At 33.4% G+C, this 19,015-nt stretch overlaps 1 protein-coding gene across 3 annotated transcripts in view; it reads left to right on the top strand.

Moving 5' to 3' along the window:
- The window catches only part of ATRNL1 (attractin like 1), a 565,586-nt gene that overhangs the window by 75,559 nt on the left and 471,012 nt on the right, over window positions 1-19,015 (top strand). For all 3 annotated transcript variants that reach the window (XM_019725236.3, XM_088791845.1, XM_074338995.2), the window contains exon 10: window positions 15,293-15,447. In XM_019725236.3, the coding sequence (XP_019580795.3) occupies window positions 15,293-15,447 (155 nt within the window). The remainder of the gene's footprint in view (window positions 1-15,292; window positions 15,448-19,015) is intronic.

Genomic DNA, 19,015 nt, shown 5'->3' with positions numbered 1-19,015 from the left:
CTAAAATTTACAAGATTGCTAATACCAAGTGTGCATAAACTGGTAGAAGCACTCTGAACAGAGTTCTGACAGTTTCTGTTCAATTTCAATACATTCACTCACACATTTGTAATGCATGTACCTCATGAAATATTCTAGTTATATATCCAACAAATGCATATATGTGTGTACTACAGTCATATGGAAGAGCATTCATCACAGTGTCATTTGTAATAGTCATTAATTGGAAACAAATGAAATATCCGTCATTAGTTCAAGTAAGTAAATTAATCATATAACCATGCAATTAATTAATGGGACGCTATGCAGTAATCGAAGTGAAAGAATTGTCTGCAGGCATCCGTGCAGTTGATATCTCACCAAAATAATGTTGACCACAAGAACTGAGACAAAAAATAATTAAGTGTATGATTTCATTTATATGAAATTTAGCACCGGGAAAAACTAATTTATGGTCTTAAAAGCTATGCTAGGGATTGCCTTAGGCTAGGAAGAACTGACTAGTGATTGGGATGGGCAGCAGGGAAGTTACTGGAGTGGTTGGCCAATGTTGGAAACGACTGAGACATAAAAGTTCAGATACACCAAGAGCCATTGCTGCTACCCCACTATGTCAGGCCTAGTTGAGTCTGGTTTCTTTACATTTAAAGAATAGGAGAGAGCAAACATCCTGTATTTATAGGATTTCTTATTACTCAAAAATGATTCCTTTTGTATTGTCAGAATGTTTTAATAATTGGTATTATCCTTTGCTAAGAGACTTTAACTTTGCTGTAATGACCATTTAATCTTGGTTTCTTAGCTTAAATATATATCTATATATATCTATATACATGTATATATGTATATATGTATATATCTGTATATATATATATATATATATATATATATATATATATATATATATAATTTGTAAAGCTTACGCTATCATTGTTCTTCATTGTCAAGGTTTTTCTGTGATAGTAGAGTCCTCAGATTTTTCTTTTTGTTTGTTGTTGAGGTCCTTTCCGCTATGGTTGTATTCTTTTAACCTGTGAAAAAGCACAATAAATTTAACACATAAGGAACATATTAAACGTTCCTTATGTAAATTTACAATTTACAGCTGTAGTTTTAAATTTGATAATTTTTTCCATTTTTTTCAAGTGAGAAAAATTCAACTACTCAAATAAATTAAAAAGATTAGTAGTGAGTATAATGATAAAGCTTCTGTGGTACTATTTTAATTCTGTACTTTAAAAAATATTTGAAATCACACATACTTAGAACATGTTTTCATAATGATGCTGATTACATGAGATGATTTTTTTCCCCTAGCTTCTTAAGTTTGATACAAAGAGTTATTTTCACATTAAAAATTTCAAAGTTATTTTATTAAATTATTGAGTTTTTGCGATTTCTCTAAAAACTTAGGTGTCAGGGATTTTGGAAAGTGAAATAGGACAATTTTATAAATATGTTATTAGTTAATGCACATTTTAGTAATTACTGATGAACATGCTATTCAAGTTCATCCTTGCTTATTTCTCTGCATAATGAGTTTCTGAAATCTTTTCAACAAAAATTGTTGACTTTGTATCTACCACTATGTTGGGAATAATCCTAAGACTTTCTCAGTAAGGGAGACAGATAACTTAAAATTTTATGGTACATGTATATGTGGGGAATAATAGAAATACACACATAATGAAGTAGTACAGCAGAGTGATTTTATTAAAATATTTACATAAACAAAAATTATTATTGTCTTTATAAACAGCATGATGTGTTACAAGATTGGAATTTTGGAATGCCTAGCTAAAATCACGTATTGTGATCATTTGAAGAAATACTAAACTCTATAGCTTTACCTTTTAAGGTAATTTTAAGATGTGTAGTACTTATTCTTTTCATAGTGCTCTTTTGTAAACTTGGAAATATTGCACAAGACAAAAGACAATATGAAGGCATACATATATAGTTTCAGAACAATGGTGAAATAAATACCCTATTTACCTGAGCTAAGAATGCGGACATTACAGTACTCCAATAAGCCCTCATGGGCCTCCTTGTTGGCCCGCCTTTCAGTACCTCCCAAAGAGGTAACCATGCTTCTTCTTCTTTTTTTTTTTTTTTTTAAGATTTTATTGGGGAAGGGGAATAGGACTTTATTGGGGAACAGTGTGTACTTCTAGGACTTTTCCAAGTCAAGTTGTTGTCCTTTCAATAGTAGTTGTGGAGGGCACAGCCCACCAACCCTTGCGGGAGTCAAGGAGTCCCCCAGCAACCTTGTGGCCGAGAGCCTGTGCTCCTACCAACTGAGCCATCCAGCCACCCAGGAGCTGAGCCCATTGACCTCACTCCAGTTGTGGAGGGCACAGCTCGCTGGCCCATGCGGGAATCGAACCGGCAGCCCGGTTGCCCAGAGCTCGCACTCTAACCAACTGAGCCACCTGTCTGCCCCCATTGTTCTTTTTATTGTGTTAGTTATTCCCTTGCTTTACATTGCTGGTTGTTTACCCTCCTATATGTGTTTGCAAGCAAACCATTTATTTAGCTTGTCTATTTTTTAATTTTGCATGTATTGTCTAACTTTGTATGCTTTCGCTAGAGAGTTTTTAAAAAAAATCAACTTTATGTATTAGAGATATGTTTTAATAAGGAGAGACAGACAATAGAAGTGGAAATACTTACAATGTATTTTAAATGGTAATAAGTGCTACCAAGGAAAAAGAAAGCATGGATATAGGATGGGGAGCTTTAGGTCGTTACATTTAAATAGGGTAAGGGGGGAAGGGATGGTAGAGAGTAAAAGGGATCCAATACATGGTGATGGAAGGAGAACTGCCTCTGAGTGGTGAACGCACAATGTGATATATAGATAATGTAATACAGAATTGTATACCTGAAACCTATGTAACTTTACTAATAATTGTCACCCCAATATACTTTAATTAAGAAAAATAAATAGGGTGATCAGAAAAGACATCACTGAGAACACATTTGAATGAAAACCTGAAAGAGGTTAGAGAATAAGCCATGGCAGTATCCAAGGGGTGGTGTTCCAGGCAGAGGGAAAGCTAGTACAAAAGCCTTGAGATGATAATATGCTTATCATTTGGAAGAGCAAGGAAGCCAGTATTGCTGGAGTAGAGTGTCTTAGAGTGGGTTGTGTGAAGTGGTAGAAAATGTCCTTAGAGTGGTAATTGGGAATCCTATCATATAGAGTCATTATGAGGATTTTGACTTTTACTCTAACAAGGGAAGTTAGTAGGGTTTTGAACAAAGATGTGAGATGCTCTGACTTAGACTTTTACAGGATCATTTTGCCTGCTGTGTTGTGATTATGATATAAGAGCAGCATCAAGAGGACCATCTGGGACCACAGAGGCAACGTGCAGGTGATGAGAACTGGTTGAGTTCTCAATATATTTTCAAGGTAGAACCAACAGAGATTGGATAGACAAAGGGATTGGAAACTGAGTGGGAGAGAGAGGAGTGAAAGATGAATCCGATTTTTGGCCTGAAGACTCGAAAGCATGGAGATGGCATGAACTGAGATGATGCATTTTTTGAAAGGAGTAGGTTTAGTGTTGGCACGAGATTAGATGCTCAGTTTTAGATATATTTTCTTTGAGATACACACTCCACATCCTGGTGGGTATTAAATAGGTGGCCTGGATATAAGAGTTTGGGGACCTGGACGCTAATTTTCTGGTCAGAGAGATAAGGATAAACAACCAGAAAAGGAGACTGAATATAAACAGTAAATGAGTTAGCAGGAAACCCAGGAGAATGTGGTGTCATGGAAGCCAAAGTGTGTCCACAGGAGAAAGTTTGTCAGAAGCTGCTGACAGACGAAGTAATGAGAACTGAGAAATGGTCTTGGGATCTGGCAAACTGGAGTGTTTTGCTCACTTTGACAGGAGAAGTTTCAGTGGCAAGGCAGAGTTAAATTCTGATTGGCATGGACTCTAGACAGGATGGGAGAAGAGGAATTGGAGAAAAGTACTGGCAAGTTTTTGGAGGAGTTTAGTTTTAAGGGAAGCAGAGAAATAGATAAGTAAGGTAATGGAGGAAAGAGAGGTTTCTTGTTTTTTAAGTTTGGAGAAATTATTTTATTTGTTGGCTGATAGGAAAGATCAAGGTGACGGAAGAAATAATGATGCAGGAGAGGGAAGAATTTGCTAGTGGAATGTACACTAGAGGGTAAGGGGGGTGGGGGGTGGGAGATGAGGGTAAGGGGGATCAAATATATGGTGATGGAAGGAGAACTGACTCTGGGTGATGAACACACAATGGGATTTATAGATGATGTAATACAGAATTGTACACCTGAAATCTATGTAATTTTACTAACAATTGTCACCCCAATAAATTTAATTAAAAAACACAAAAAACCAGAAGGAGGATCTGGTGAACAAATCAAGAGGGTAGCCTCTAGGAGCACAGACATTTTATTCCCTGGGTTAGGAGAGAAGGCAGGTTATATGAATACAGTTGCAGCTAAATGCGTAGATGTGCTGAGAGTTTGTGCAAGTTTTGATTCTTTTTGTATTTTTAGTGAAATAGAAAGTGATCAGTAGGGAGTGAGAATGGGGGACATTTGTTGGAAGACTGAGGTTTGACAAGAGAAGATAAAGTATGAAACGATCGTTTAGGAAGGAGGAAGAGCGGATGGGTTAGGGAAGTATGGTAGGATTGCTGGAAGAATTGTCCTGCGTGAGAGGCTCCTATTGTGGGAACATATTTAGATCCTTTTTAAAAATTTCTGTTCCACTGTTGATGGATATTTTGGATACACCAATTTTTGCTATTATTAACAATTATAGTATAAATATTCTTATTTAGTCTTCTGTTGTTTCATATACAAGTTTCTGTAAGCTATTTACTGAATAAATGCTTGGTTAAAGGGGTTGTCATGCTCAATTGCACCCAGCTACACTCCAATATTATTTTACTAATTTGCACTTCCACCAGTGGTGACTGGGAGTTCCCATTCCTCTACAAACTCTCCAAAATTAAGTGAGTTTGAATTTTTAAGGTATTTTTGCCAATTTGATGGGTATGAAAATGGTGTCCCCTTCTGGTTTTAATTTGCATTTTCCTGATTACCAATGAGATGGAACATCTTTCCATGATTATTTGTCCACATTTCTTTCCTTGAAGTGCTGTGCAAGTCTTCTGCCCATTTTGTCACAGTAGTACTGTTTTGATATTAATCCTTTGTTATTTTGCACACATTTTCTCTCTCGTATTGTGGACTTTCATTGTGCTTTTTGTATGATGTCTGCTGAACAGAACTTAATTTTAATATAGAAGTGACGAATCTTTTCTTTTATGGGTTGTGCTTTGTGTCTTGTTTAAATAATACTTCCCTATCTCAGTGTTTTCTATATTTCCCTCAAGATGTTTTATAGTTTTGCCTTTCACATTTCATTTTTAATCCAACTGGGTAGGAAACCATTATTGTTATTTTTTTAATGTGGACATCTAGGAGTCCCAGAACAATTTAATGAAAAGTCCATTTTGTAATGGAATGCGATACTAAAATTTTGGTTAAAAGTATTCCTAGGTAATTGATAATTTATATGCTTTTCTAAATGAAATCTGTATTGTTTTTTTCTAAGACTGTAATAACAAATTACCACAAATTTGATGGCTTAAAACAACAGAAATTTATCTTCTAGTAACTCCGCAGACTAGATGTTTAAAGTCAAGGTGACAGCAGGGCCCAGCAGGGCCATGCACCCTCCAAAGGCTCAAGGGAAGAATCCTTTCTTTTCCTTTTTTTAATTTTTATTAAACTTATTGGGGTGACAATTCTTAGTAAAATTATAGGTTTCAAGTGTACATTTCTGTAATACATTAACTATATATAATATCGTGTGTTCACCACCCAGAGTCAGTTCTCTTTCCATCACCATATATTTGACCCCCTTTATCCTCTTCTAGAACCCCTCCAAACGCCTTACCCTCTGGTAACCACTAAACTGTTGTGTGTGTCTGTGGGTTTTTGTTTGTCTTGTTTGTTGGTTGCCTTCAGTTTTATATCCCACATAAGAGTGGAGTGTTATAGTTCTTGACTTTTTCTGTCTGACTTATTTCACTATGATAATCTTAAGCTCTATCCGTGTTGTCGCAATGGTAGTATTTCATCTTTTCTTATGGCTGAGTAATATGCCGTTGTGTATATGTACCACATCTCCTTTCTCTAGTCATCTTTCTTGACTTTTCCAGCATATGGTAGCTCCAGGCAATCCTGGGCATTGTTTGGTTCTAGCTGCATCAATTCCTTCATCTCTGCCTCAGTCTTCAGGTGGCCTTCTTCCTTTGTTTGTGGGTGACTTCACAGAGCCTTACAAGGACACCAGTCATTGGATTTATGGCCTACGCTAACCTAGTAAGGCCACGTTTTACCTTAGTGAATGACACCTGCAAAGGCCCTATTTCCAAATAAGGTCACATTCGAGGTCTGAGGTGGACATGAAGTTTGGAGGGACTCTGTTCAATCAGTATGTTTTCTTTATATTTATTTTTTTCTTCATTGGTTGCTATATGGAAATGCAATTGACCTTTGTAATACTTTTTATCTAACTTGCTGTATTTTTGTAATTTACCTGTAGATATTTTTCACTTTTTTACAGTAGATGATCAGATTATATGCAAATAATGGCAGTTTTTTGTTTCTTTCTTTCTGGGTCTTGACAACTTTTAATTTTTCTTACCTGATCATTTCAGCAACAACCTCTGTTTAATGTTGAAAAGAAGTTGTGATAACTTCTAAGGCATCTGTTATTTTTTCTGAGCTTTGAAGAAATGCTTTCAGTGTTTTCTTCAGTAAAAATGATGGTCACTGGGTTTTATAGATACCATTATTAAGAACTCCCTTTCTGCTGGTTTGCTAAGGGTTATATATGAACGGGTGTGGGATTTTATCAAAGGCACTTTTGGGGGATGATTATCTGACTTCTGTACTAAATAATGTAGAAAATTACACTAATTATTTTATTATTAACCTAATTAGGGTTAAGGCAAACTTAGTTAAAATGTATTACTTGTTTTTTTGGTTTGCTCATGTTTTGACTAGCATTTTTGCATTGATGTTAGTATGTGAGATTTGCAAGTAGTTTTCTTGAATATTCATGTCAGCTCTTTGGTGTTAAGGTTATATTGGGCTCATAAAATGAGTTAGGGAGTATTTTTCATACTCGGGGACAGTATATATGAGATTGGAACCACTTTTTCCTGAATATTTTATGGCAATAACCTTCATGTCATGTTGTTAGAAAACAACTTTTTTATGTGTAAAAATATATTACATCCAATATACTGGGAGTGCCAAACAAACTGTATACAAGTGGACATTTTGGTCAGCATTGCTCAAGCAGTAGTTTGCCATAATCAGAAGTGTCTGGACGCTGATGGTAACCTCTTTGAGCACATCTTGTAATTGCATAAATCAAACATGACTTGTATTCATCTTTTGTTATCAGTATATATTGAGTATTACAGTATTAATACAGTTTTCCTTTCTTAAAATGTATATACAGTTTTTTTGGCCCTCTCTGTATATATAATGGTTATAAAAATATTTAGATGTTCTATTTGTTCTTGAGTAAGTTTTCATAAGATATATTTTCAGGAATTTATCCCTGAAATCAATGTCTTAAGTAAAGTTATTATAAAGCTGTGCATAATGTTCTCTTAGAATCTTTAGTATTAATAACATCTGTAGTTATGTTCCCTTTTCCTTTTAATTATCTGAAAGCACTATCTACCACTATCTACATCTATCTATCTATCTATCTATCTATCTATCTATCTATCTATCTATAATATCTATTTTTTTCAGAACTAAAAGTGAGTTGCTGACGTGATGTCCCTTAAGCCTAAATATTATTAATGTATTTACTAAAAAGCAAGGATGTTTTCTTACATAACCACAATGCAGGTATCAAATTTAGGAAATAACATGGATAGAATTTTATAATCTAATCTGTAGACCTTTTTTAATTTTTCCAATTGTCCTAATATTTTTTTGTTAAAAAATAGAATGTTTTTATTGTTGAATTTTTTTTTTTAATGAATTTTGCATTTGTGTTCACATGTGAAATTGGCCTGTAGTTTTTCTTTCTTCTACTGCCCTTCTCAGGGCTTTATGCCAGGTTTGGGTATCTTTTCCTAATCCAGGATTATATCCAGGATCATGCACATGTTTAGTTGTTAAGTCTTTTTATTGTCCTTTAATCTGGAATAATCTCAGTCTTTCTTTTGAAGAATGTACCCAATTTGGGTTTGTCTGATGTTTCCTCATGCTTAGATTTAGGTTTTGCATTTTTGGTATTCTACCAAAATGTATCTTTCTCCTGTGACTGTTTCTATGTTTTGTTTTTTTTGAAAAAAAATTTTTTTGATATAAAATTCATATAACATAAAATTCTTTATTTTAATCTTTTTTAAGTGTACAAGTCACTGATTTTTAGTATAGTCATAATATTATGTAGTCATCACTAATTCCAGAATATTTCTATTACCCCCAAAAGAGATTCCATACCTTCCTATACTCTCTTTGTCCATCTCCTGGACATGGTGAATCTGCTTTCTGTCTCAATGGATTTGCTTGTTCACGATATTTCATGTAAATGAAATATACAATATATGGGCTTTTGTCAAAGATCATTTGACTATATTTGTGTAGGTCTGTTTCTGGGCTAGCATTTGGTGTCAGTGTTTTGAATTTTAGCCATTCTGATAGGTGTATAGTGGTATGTCATAGTTGTTTTAATATGTAATTTTCTAATGACATGATCTTGAGCATCTTTTCATATAATTATTTTGCCATCTGTATGTCTTTGGAAATGTGTCTGTTAAAACCTTTTGCCAATTTTTTATCAGCGTTTTTTTTTTTTTAATTGTTGAGTTTTAAGAGTTTTTTGTATATTTTGGATATACTAGTCTTTTATCAGATATTTGTTGCAAATATTTTCTCCAAGTACTTGGATTATTGTTTTGATCTCTGAACAGTGTCTTTCACAGAGCACAAGTTTTTAATTTTAATGGAATCCAACTTACCAAGTTTTTTCTTTCATGAATTGCGCTTTTGATGCTATATCTAAAACATCATCACCAAACTCAAGCACATGCAGATTTCCTTCTACATTATCTTCTAGGAGTTTTATAGTTTTGCATTTTACATTTATATCTATGATCCATTTTGAGTTAATTTTTATAAAATATGTAAGGTCTCTCTAAATTCTTCTTTTTTTTTTTGCATGTAGATGTCCAGTTGTTCCAGCATCATTTATTGAGAAGACTATCCTTTCTCTGTTTAATTGTTTTTGTTCTTTGGTCAAAAGATCAGTTGACTACATTTTTTGGATCTATTTTTTTCTCTCTATTCTGTTCCATTGTTTTATGCTTGTAGCTCTTTAAATTTAGGCTTTTTATCCATTTTGAGTTAATTGTTGTATATATTGTGAGGAAGGGATTCAATTTTTTTCATTTATATGCAGATATCCAGTTGTTTCAGTACTGTTGGCTAAAAAGAATATTCTTTCCTTTGAATTTCTAATTGTTTGCATTGGCTATTCTGGTCTTTTGAATTTTCACATGAATTTTAAGATGAGTTTTTCAACTAAAAAAAAAATCCAGCTGGGATTTTTATAAGGAGTGAGTTGAATCTCTAAATCAGGATGGAGAATATGGTCATTTTTTCAATATATTGTGTAATCTATCAAAATGGGGCATCCTTTCATTTATTTAGGCTGTTTTAAATTTCTTTCCTGGATAGTTTTCACAGTATTAATTTTATACTTGTTTTGTTAAAATATTCCTAAATATTTTATTCTTTTTGATACTGTTGTAAACTGAATTGTTTTATTATTTTTATCTTAAGATCTTTCATTATTGGTATTTACAAGCACAGTTCATATTTATATATTATTCTTTTACCTCCAAACTTGCTAAACTCATTATTAGTTTTAGTGGTTTTTTGTATGTGGATTTATTAGAATTTCTTTATAGAAGATCATGTCATCTGAAAATAGCAAGACTTTTACTTCTTCCTTCCAATCTGGATGACTTTTATTTAGTTTTCTTGCCTACTTTCCTGTTTATAATTTTTAGTATAATGTTAATAGAAGTGGCAAAAGCAGACATCTTGTCTTGTTCCTGATCTTAGGGGGAAAACATTTAGTCTCTCCCCATCGAGTATGATGTTAGCTGTGTGCGTGTGTGTGTGTGTGTGTGTCTAGATGTCCTTTGCATTAGTTTTCTTTGGCTGCTGTACACCAATTACTGCAAACTGTGTAGCTTAAAACAATGGAAATGTATTATCTCACAGAGCTGGGGCCAGAAATCCAAACTGAAATTGTAAGGATGGCCATGCACCCTGCAGAGGTGCTAGGGGAAATTCCTTTTGCCTCTTCCAGCCTTTGGTGGCTGTCAGTATTCCTGGAGTTGTGGCTGAATCACTCCAGCATCTCCCCCACAGTTACATTACCTGCTCCTCTTCTCTGTGTGTCTCTCACGTGGACACTTGTCATTGGACTTAGGTCTGCTGCATAATCCAGGATGAGCTCCTCATCTCAAGATACTTAATTTAATTACATTTGCAAAGACGGTTTTTCCAAACAAGGTAACATTCACAGATTTTGGGGATTTGGACATTGATGCAACTTTTGGAGTGGGGCACAATTGAGCCCTTCTCAGGTTGAAGAAGTTCCTATATGTCCCTATTTTGTTGTTGTTTTATTTTTAATCATGAAAGATTTTTGTCAAAATCTTTTTCTATATCTATTGAGATGATAATTTGGTTTTCTCCTTTATTCTATTAATGTGGTGTATTTTATTTATTGATTTTTCAGATACTAAACCAGCCATGCAATCCTGGGATAAATCCTACTTGACCATGTTTTATAATCCTTTTTATATATTGCTGGTTTTGATTTTCTAGTATTTTGTTGAGGATTTTTATGTCTATAGTCATCAAAGATATTAGTACATAGTTTTCTATTCTTGTGATATCTTTGTCTGGTTTAGATATCAGTTATAATGTCCTCATAGAATGAGTTGAGTAGTTTCCCATCCTGTTCTATTTTGAAGAGTTTGTGAAGAATTCATATTCATCTTTAAATGTCTGGTAGAAATCACCAGTGAAGCCATATAGCTGTCACTTTTGTTTGAGGATAGTTTTAAAATTTCTAACTAAATCTCTTTATTTGTTACAGGTCTATTCACATTTTCAATTTCTTCCTGTGTCAGTTTTGGTAGTTTGTATCTTTCTATGACTTTGTTCATTTTATACTGTTGTTTGTAAATTTCATAAGGCTTACAGTTTAGTATTGCATTATAGTCGCTTATATTTCTGTAAGATTGACAGTTATGATTCTTCTTTCATTTTTTATTTTAATAATATGAGTTTTCTTTTTTTTCTTGTTTAGTATAGCTAAGTGTTGGTCAATTTTTTTATTGTTTTAAAAAATGATTTTTGGATTTATTGTCTTTCTCTGTTGGTTTTCTAGTCTATTATTATTTTCTGTTCTAATCTTTATTATTTCTTCATTCTCGTATTTTTGTTACTCTATTCTTTTTTTATTGCTTTTTTGCATTAAGTAAAATATTTTCTAGTGTAACATTTTAATTTCTATAATTAAGAGATGCAATTATTTTAGTTACTTTCTTAATCTTTGCTCTAGGAATTATCATATGATACATATATACCGGGGGTGCCAAAAAATGTATACAAGTGGACACTTAGGTCAGTGTTGCTTAAGCAGTAGTTCACTGTAATCAGAAGTGTCTGACGATGATGGCAACCACTTTGAGCACCTCTTGTAATTGCAGAAGTCAAATGTGACTTGTATTCATCTTTTGTTATTTATATATTATTACAAGTTTAATAGTTTTCTTTCTTAAAATGTGCATACATTTTTGGCACCCTCTGTATATGTTAGAATATACTTTGGATTTATACTAACTTGATTCCTGTGAAATATAGAAACATTACAATAATACAACTTTATTTCATCTTCGCTCTTTTCCTGTGGTTTTATAATTTTATCTATATCTATATCTATATCTATATCTATATATATATATGTATGACATCCATATATGTTGCAACCTCAACAATATAGTTTTATACTTATTAGTTGATATAATTTTAAGTTTTTAAAAATTTTATTGGGGAATATTGGGGAACAGTGTGTTTCTCCAGGGCCCATCAGCTCTAAGTCGTTGTCCTTCAATCTAGTTGTGGAGGGCGCAGCTCAGCTCCAAGTCCAGTCCCCGTTTCCAATCTTTAGTTGCAGGGAGTGCATTCTACCATCCCATGTGGAAATTGAATCGGCAATCTTGTTGAGAGCTTGTGCTCTAACCAACTGAGCCATCTGGCTGCCCTCGAATTTTAAGTATTTTTTAAAGAGATTGAGAGTAGAGCAAATATATATTTGTTATGTTAACCTTGTTATTGAATATTTTTGTGAGCTTTTTTTCTTCATTTGCTCCTGTTGTTTTGAGTTACTATTTGGCATCATTTCCTTACTTGAACACGGTTTTGCTTTCATCCATCCCTTTGTGCTGTTATTGTCAACTATATTCCACTTCTATATGTTATAAGCCCAACAATGCAATTATATATTGTTTTAACAGTTGTTTTTCAAATCAATTAGGAAAAAAGGGACAAGAAATATGTATTCAAAAAAAAGAAATATGTATTCATACTTTGTTAGCACTCTGGATGAGAGTAGCTGACTGAAGACTGAACAACTTCCTTTAGCATCTTGTCAGAGGATATTTTCTATAACTCTTTGAACATATTGCTAATAGCTGCTTTGAAGTCTTTTGCACTTCTCTTACATCCGGGCCCTCTCAAAGGCCGTTCTGTTGACTCAATTTATTCCTGTGTATGGGTCACACTTTCCTATTTCGTTGCATGTCATAATTTCCTCTGAAAACTGGACATTTTAGATAATATGTTGTAGCAACTCTGGGTTCTGATTTTTCCTCCCTCTCTGAGCCTGTTGTAAGTTTATTTGTTTAGTGACTGGCTGAACTCATATTGAAGTCTCTTTCCTCCTCTAAATGTTTCTCACATTGCTCCTCAGAGGGTGCTACCTGAGGTAGCCCACAGTCACCCTGGGATGACAGTAACCTTGGCAGGACTCCTTGGCGTTTTCCTCTAACCTCTCTGTTCAGCTGTGTGCCTCTGTTTATATCATACCCACCAGACCTTCTTCACTAAGTGCCGATGGGTTGCTCTATTGTTTTCAACAATGCTCTGAGGCATAAATTGCTCCACAGTTTGTTTGAATTCATTTTCAGCCCTTCTCGGGTAGTCTTTGCGGCCAGTCATGGAGTCTCTGACCCCTGTTGGGCTTTTATTAGCTGTCTTTTCCGCAGGTTCTCTCTGGTAACTTTTAGTTTGCTATGTTTTAGCTTATTGTTCTGGTGGATCTCCTAATTGCTTACCACAAAAACCTCCATTGTTTTTGAGAGTTCCCGTAAGGCTTGATGTTTCCCTCCCTCTGTTCAATCTCATCCGTTTTCTTCTAAGAGTTTTGGAACTCTTCTTTTCTCAGCCTGCCTCTCTCTGTGGGGGAAAACCTCTGTGCCAGAATTTTGGAATTGTAGGTGGGGTCGGTAGCCTGTTCCTCTTGGAGTGACACCACTGCCGTATTATGTGCAGGGCACTGGATGGGGATGATAGCCTTGGCTCTTCAACTTGCCTCTTTTGGCAAGGAACCTCTGCCCTATGAGTGAGGTGGGGTGAAGACCTTTTGGCCCTTGTGTTCTTAACCTGGTAGGCCCGGTGTATAGCTTCCATCCTCTGAGTGGTGGCTAGTAGAGGATGAGCACTCGGACCTCATGCTGTCTCCCTGAATAGAGATTCTGCCACCCAGAGCAGGGGGCATGAGTCGTCCTGGTCATCTACTGCTCCTGGTTAGATGTCAGTGGCTTGGACTAGGAGCTGACGGGTGAAGGGGTCTATATTCTTTGGCTTTACATGCCGACTTGGGGTGAACTTCTGTCTTGCTGAACTGGGTGTGTGTTTTGGGGGGTGTGAAGGGAAGGACTGGAGCAGGTAATGGGTTAGATATGATGGACTATTGCTGTTCTTACTGAAATTTAGTTGATATTCTTGAGTTAATATTTATTTGTTGTTGCTTTTAGTGAGAATTTTTAGACCCAAATAGTTGTTTTCTATAATTTTTACCAATTATAATTCCTTCCCTGGGGAGAGTGTTTGTGGAACTCCTTATATTGCCTTTCTGAAAGTTGCTCCATATTGTTTTAGCGTTAACTGGTATTATAATCCATGGCTTATGAGACACTATTATATACCTTACAAACTATACCATACACATTAACTGTGTTTACATACTGATTCTTTGTACTGATTTATTTAGAGTGTTTATGAAGCATTGATTCAATCTGTCGTACACCTTTATTATATATCAGTTCATTCAGGTGAAATATAATTGTGAAAATATATTGGTAGTATGTCTCTCAGAGTTACATTTTAATTAAAAGAACATTCATTTTATTTTTAATGTTTCTCAAAAATGCTTTGTGATTTTCAGTTATATACAACATATGGGTATATTTCAAAATCTTTAGCAAGAGAATGTATAAATGAATATACATTATATGATTCCATTTTGTAAAGTACAAAGCTAGCAATACAAATATTTGCTATTAGAATCAGAATAGTAGTAATACATACATTTTTAAATCTGAGTGCTGGTTATGTAGTTGTGTTTACCTTGAGAAAAATACATTGAATGTTAGAGTTATGGTAAGTGCACTTTTGTGTATGTTATATTATACTTTAAAAGTTAAAAAGTGTATTATGGGATCCATATGAATTATGTAGTTTTATGTAGTTTTAACGGAATTATGTAGTTCTGAATAAATTTATTATATTTAACTTTTATTTACTTTGTTATTTAAAACTGATAATATCAGTCCTCTCTTAAGAAGAATTGTTTCCTACTTTTATAATTCAAAACCAACATTCGATATATAAACTATTATAAAATCATTAATAATTATGTGTAATATTGTGTTTCCTCAAAGCATTTTAGGGTACTATGAATCTGGATTTTTAAAAATATACGAAGTTTAGAGGCCATATATATTTTTTAAAATACTGAAGTTTAGAGGACATTTATGTTTAAATAAAATTAAGCATGTTATTTCACAATTCCAAGGAAAATACTATATGCAAATTAGATCCTTTATATAATATATATAAAATCAGGGAGGTCTTTTTATCCTTTGTAATACATTTTTAAATTTTATCCTGTAGGACTATTTTGAAAGAAAGTGGGTTTGCCAGATACCTTCATTCAGCTGTTCTTATCAATGGAGCTATGCTTATTTTTGGAGGAAATACCCATAATGACACTTCCTTGAGTAACGGTGCAAAATGTTTTTCTGCCGATTTCCTGGCATATGACATAGGTATGTATCTGTTAGGATTATACAAAGTAGGAAATATCAGAAATTTTTCATGTAGAGTTTCTCAAATACATTACTTGACAGCATGTGTACATATCATTTTAGGGAGATAAGTTCAGTGACAGATTATGAATGGAATTCCCTCTAAATTCAGCATAGTGGTAGAACATGGCCAGGAGAACAGATGAATTGGGGTGAGCTGGTAGAGACAGAGGAATTGACAAATCTGGGTTTGAATGTGCTTTTTGAAGGGTTTTATATATCATATCCACGTGAGCACTACATCAGCCTATTTTGTTTGACTATTACCATTATTTTTAATAATGGGTGGAAAACAGAGCACTGTCAAATTATCTAAATTACAAATAGTAGTAATGCAAGTCTTTAAGCATTTTAGATTTAGTGGAGATTAGATTCATTTAAATTAAACTTACCAGCTATACTTACTTGGTATAGGAAGCCTGTAGAACTAGAGAAATGAATGTAGAGAAAGTAGAGTTAATGAAATAAGTTTTGGGGACAAAATGGAAACCCAGAACTAGGAATGGAAGTAACTAAATAATCTTTTCCAGAGAACCAGGAATACAGTACATTAATATAATTCACTCAATTTTAATTATGCTATCTATAGTCCTATCAATTTCTGAATATTACATGGATATATTGAAATACTAAATTTATGCATTAGACATAGTGAAAACATTTCTTCTCTGTATCATATTACAGATAAAACATAGCTGATATTTATTATATTTAGCAGTACTTTAGAGCACATTTTATTGTTATTGTACAGTAACATATTTTTTAAGTTATTAAGAAACATTTTGATAAAAATAAAAGGGACCGAAGAATAACACCTTTAATAGATATAAGAAGTATACCTTTGCTATTAAATGTCATAAAGACACATAATCTACTTTGAAAAATTATTTCAAGTGGCAGCATATAAAGAAAATTATGACCCTTAATAAACACTTTGATCTTTATACTATTATAAGTTTGTTTGGAAGAAAATTCCTAGTAATAAAGTAAAACATGCTTTTTAACTCTAAGCTATGAGTGTCTATCTGTGAATAATAATTAAAAAGAATCCATCCACTGTCCTTAGGGTTTTTAGATCCTAAATTATTAAATATTTACTTTTTGAAATAATAATTGGAAGTGATGATTTATGATGAAAATGGGATTGTCTCTGCTTATTATAAAGTTTTATTGCCTGGCTCGGACTGTCAGTATATTATTTTGCCTATGGTGATGAGACAGTAAGCTTAGTTCTCTGGAGGTAGATGAAAGTTTTGTTTGTTTTTCTTATAAGAAAATAATCCTAAGAAGAGTGTAGAATTTTGTTGTTATTGTTAAAAATCTACAAAGTGAGATTTTGAACTATTGTAAAGATTTTTTCCAGGAGCTTCCACCCAATTTCTGTACTTTAATGAAGAAATTTAATGTTGAGATATTTTATAGCTCACATATTGGTAATTTATTTTTACTTCTTCCATATTGTTCATGATTATCATGTTTTAGGTTTTATGTATCAAAAACCTAAGGTGAAAAAACATTAGAGGTGTTATTTTCCCATAAAAAGAGAGAGTGAGAGAGAGATCAAATTATCTTTATTCTGTTCTTTATTAAGTGTCTTCTGAGAGCTGGGTACTAGGTATTATGCTAAGAGCTAAGGGCTTTATATACACAAAATCTGTAACCTGTCTAGTAACTGTGTAACAAGGTGTTAACAAACTTATTTCCAGAATGTTAAGCAGAAGAGAGTGAAACGAACTTGCCCAAGCCATGCAGGTATTAAATGGTAGATCTAACTTTTGTAATTCCTAAAACTTGTGGTTGTCTTTCCGCTTGACTACATCGTGCTATTTGGTTGGGTCCTTTGTATGTTTATTCTGGCAACAGATTGTGAGACACATTATGTTTAGTGATGTTTCTTAATGTTATGGAAAGATAGAAGCAAATATCAGTTAAGTTTTTCAAGCAAATTGTTCAGATTGGAGGAAGAATCACATGTTTTAAACAGTTTTATATTTTAACAGGATTTTTTTGCCATGTGCAGCCACTAACAAAAACATAATACAACCATACAATTCAACATAGAGTAAATGTTTTTTATTTTATCTCATTTGATTAATAATGTGTCGTTCCCAATACGCTTCCCCCTTCTCCCTAAATCAGTATTTATCCTCCCTGGTTTGTAGCATCAAGTGTTAGAATATTTTCCTAGGAAAAGTATTTTTTACATTTTAGGAAATGCCTTCCAAAATAATTGTTCTCCTTGTGCAGTATATTTTGTGGAAATAAAATACAATCATTGTATAATGATATGACCATAAAATAGATCTGTTTTGGAAAAAAAAAGTCATGTTGCTAATTTTTCTCTTTAGTACAATACACTAGAATTTTTATGGCATATGTAACTGGGAAGTACCTGAACACATAAGCTGATTGCTCTGTGTTATATCATGTTTGAAAAAGTAGGAATATTTGTGCTAATATTAATTTTTCATTGCTGTAAATTGTACTGTTTCAATCTTAGTGCCATAGAAAATTTTATACAGCAAATATCATTAATCTTTGGGGATATAACTTGCGTTCACAGTTTGCATTCTATTATACATACTAGATATAGAGGCATATCTCCTTTGAAGGCTGTAGGGAATAAGAAAACAGACCTATGTAATTTGATTTTCCTAGATTAGGCACTGTGCACATCTACATTTTAAAAGGTGACTTGAGTGCAACTAATAATAGAGACACCACTGGTGAATATGACTGTTTTGACTGTAACATATATGATGATATGTTACTTAATGTTCCAGTTTGAAAATCTAGCTTGTAGTCAGATTTTAAATCTCAAAACTTTAATTTTTTTGTTATTGTTGGTGGCATTGTTATTGCACCTGATTGAAGATTAAAATGATCTTTCTGGTAAAGATAACCTTTTAGTACATAATGAGGGTAAAGATACAATGGAAAAATATATCTCACTGAGTGGATTTCAGGTATTAGACATACTTACACTTTAAAACTATTTGGTTGTGGAAAGTGAACATTGTCATAAACGTTAATTTTCTAGGGTCAATGGGAAAAAAGGAATCAGGTTGTTTGTTTTTCACGTCTCTGAAGTGTCACTAGGTGGTTTGACTGAGGATTTCAACATTCACAAGTGAGAGAGTTTCATGAATTGAAATGTACCTTAAAATTGAAGTGAATTTTGAGACAGTGTTTTAAAAATATAATAAACCATGACCAAGTAGGATTTATTCTAGGAATTCAAGTATGATTCATTATCAGGGGATGTATAAATATATTACGTAGAGACTATTTACTGAAGCCAATAGGAAATTGCTTTGTATGTTAAAACATTATAAAACCATTTCAATTAAGATTGAGGGTTAAATAATGATGCCCACTTTGCCTGGCAAAATATAAGAAACTAAATAAATATTTATTGAATGAATGCCAGGGAACACAATCTGAGAGAAGGTGTGGGTATATGAGTAAATGCAATAAATAGGACAAGTGTGCAGCTTTTAGAATATTAAGAGAAGTTTTGACTTAGTGG

Source organism: Rhinolophus sinicus, chromosome 15 (assembly GCF_057876585.1).
Source record: "Rhinolophus sinicus isolate RSI-liver-muscle chromosome 15, RSI-T2T, whole genome shotgun sequence".
Lineage (NCBI taxonomy): Eukaryota > Metazoa > Chordata > Mammalia > Chiroptera > Rhinolophidae > Rhinolophus > Rhinolophus sinicus.
This window is presented reverse-complemented; position numbering and strand designations above follow the sequence as displayed.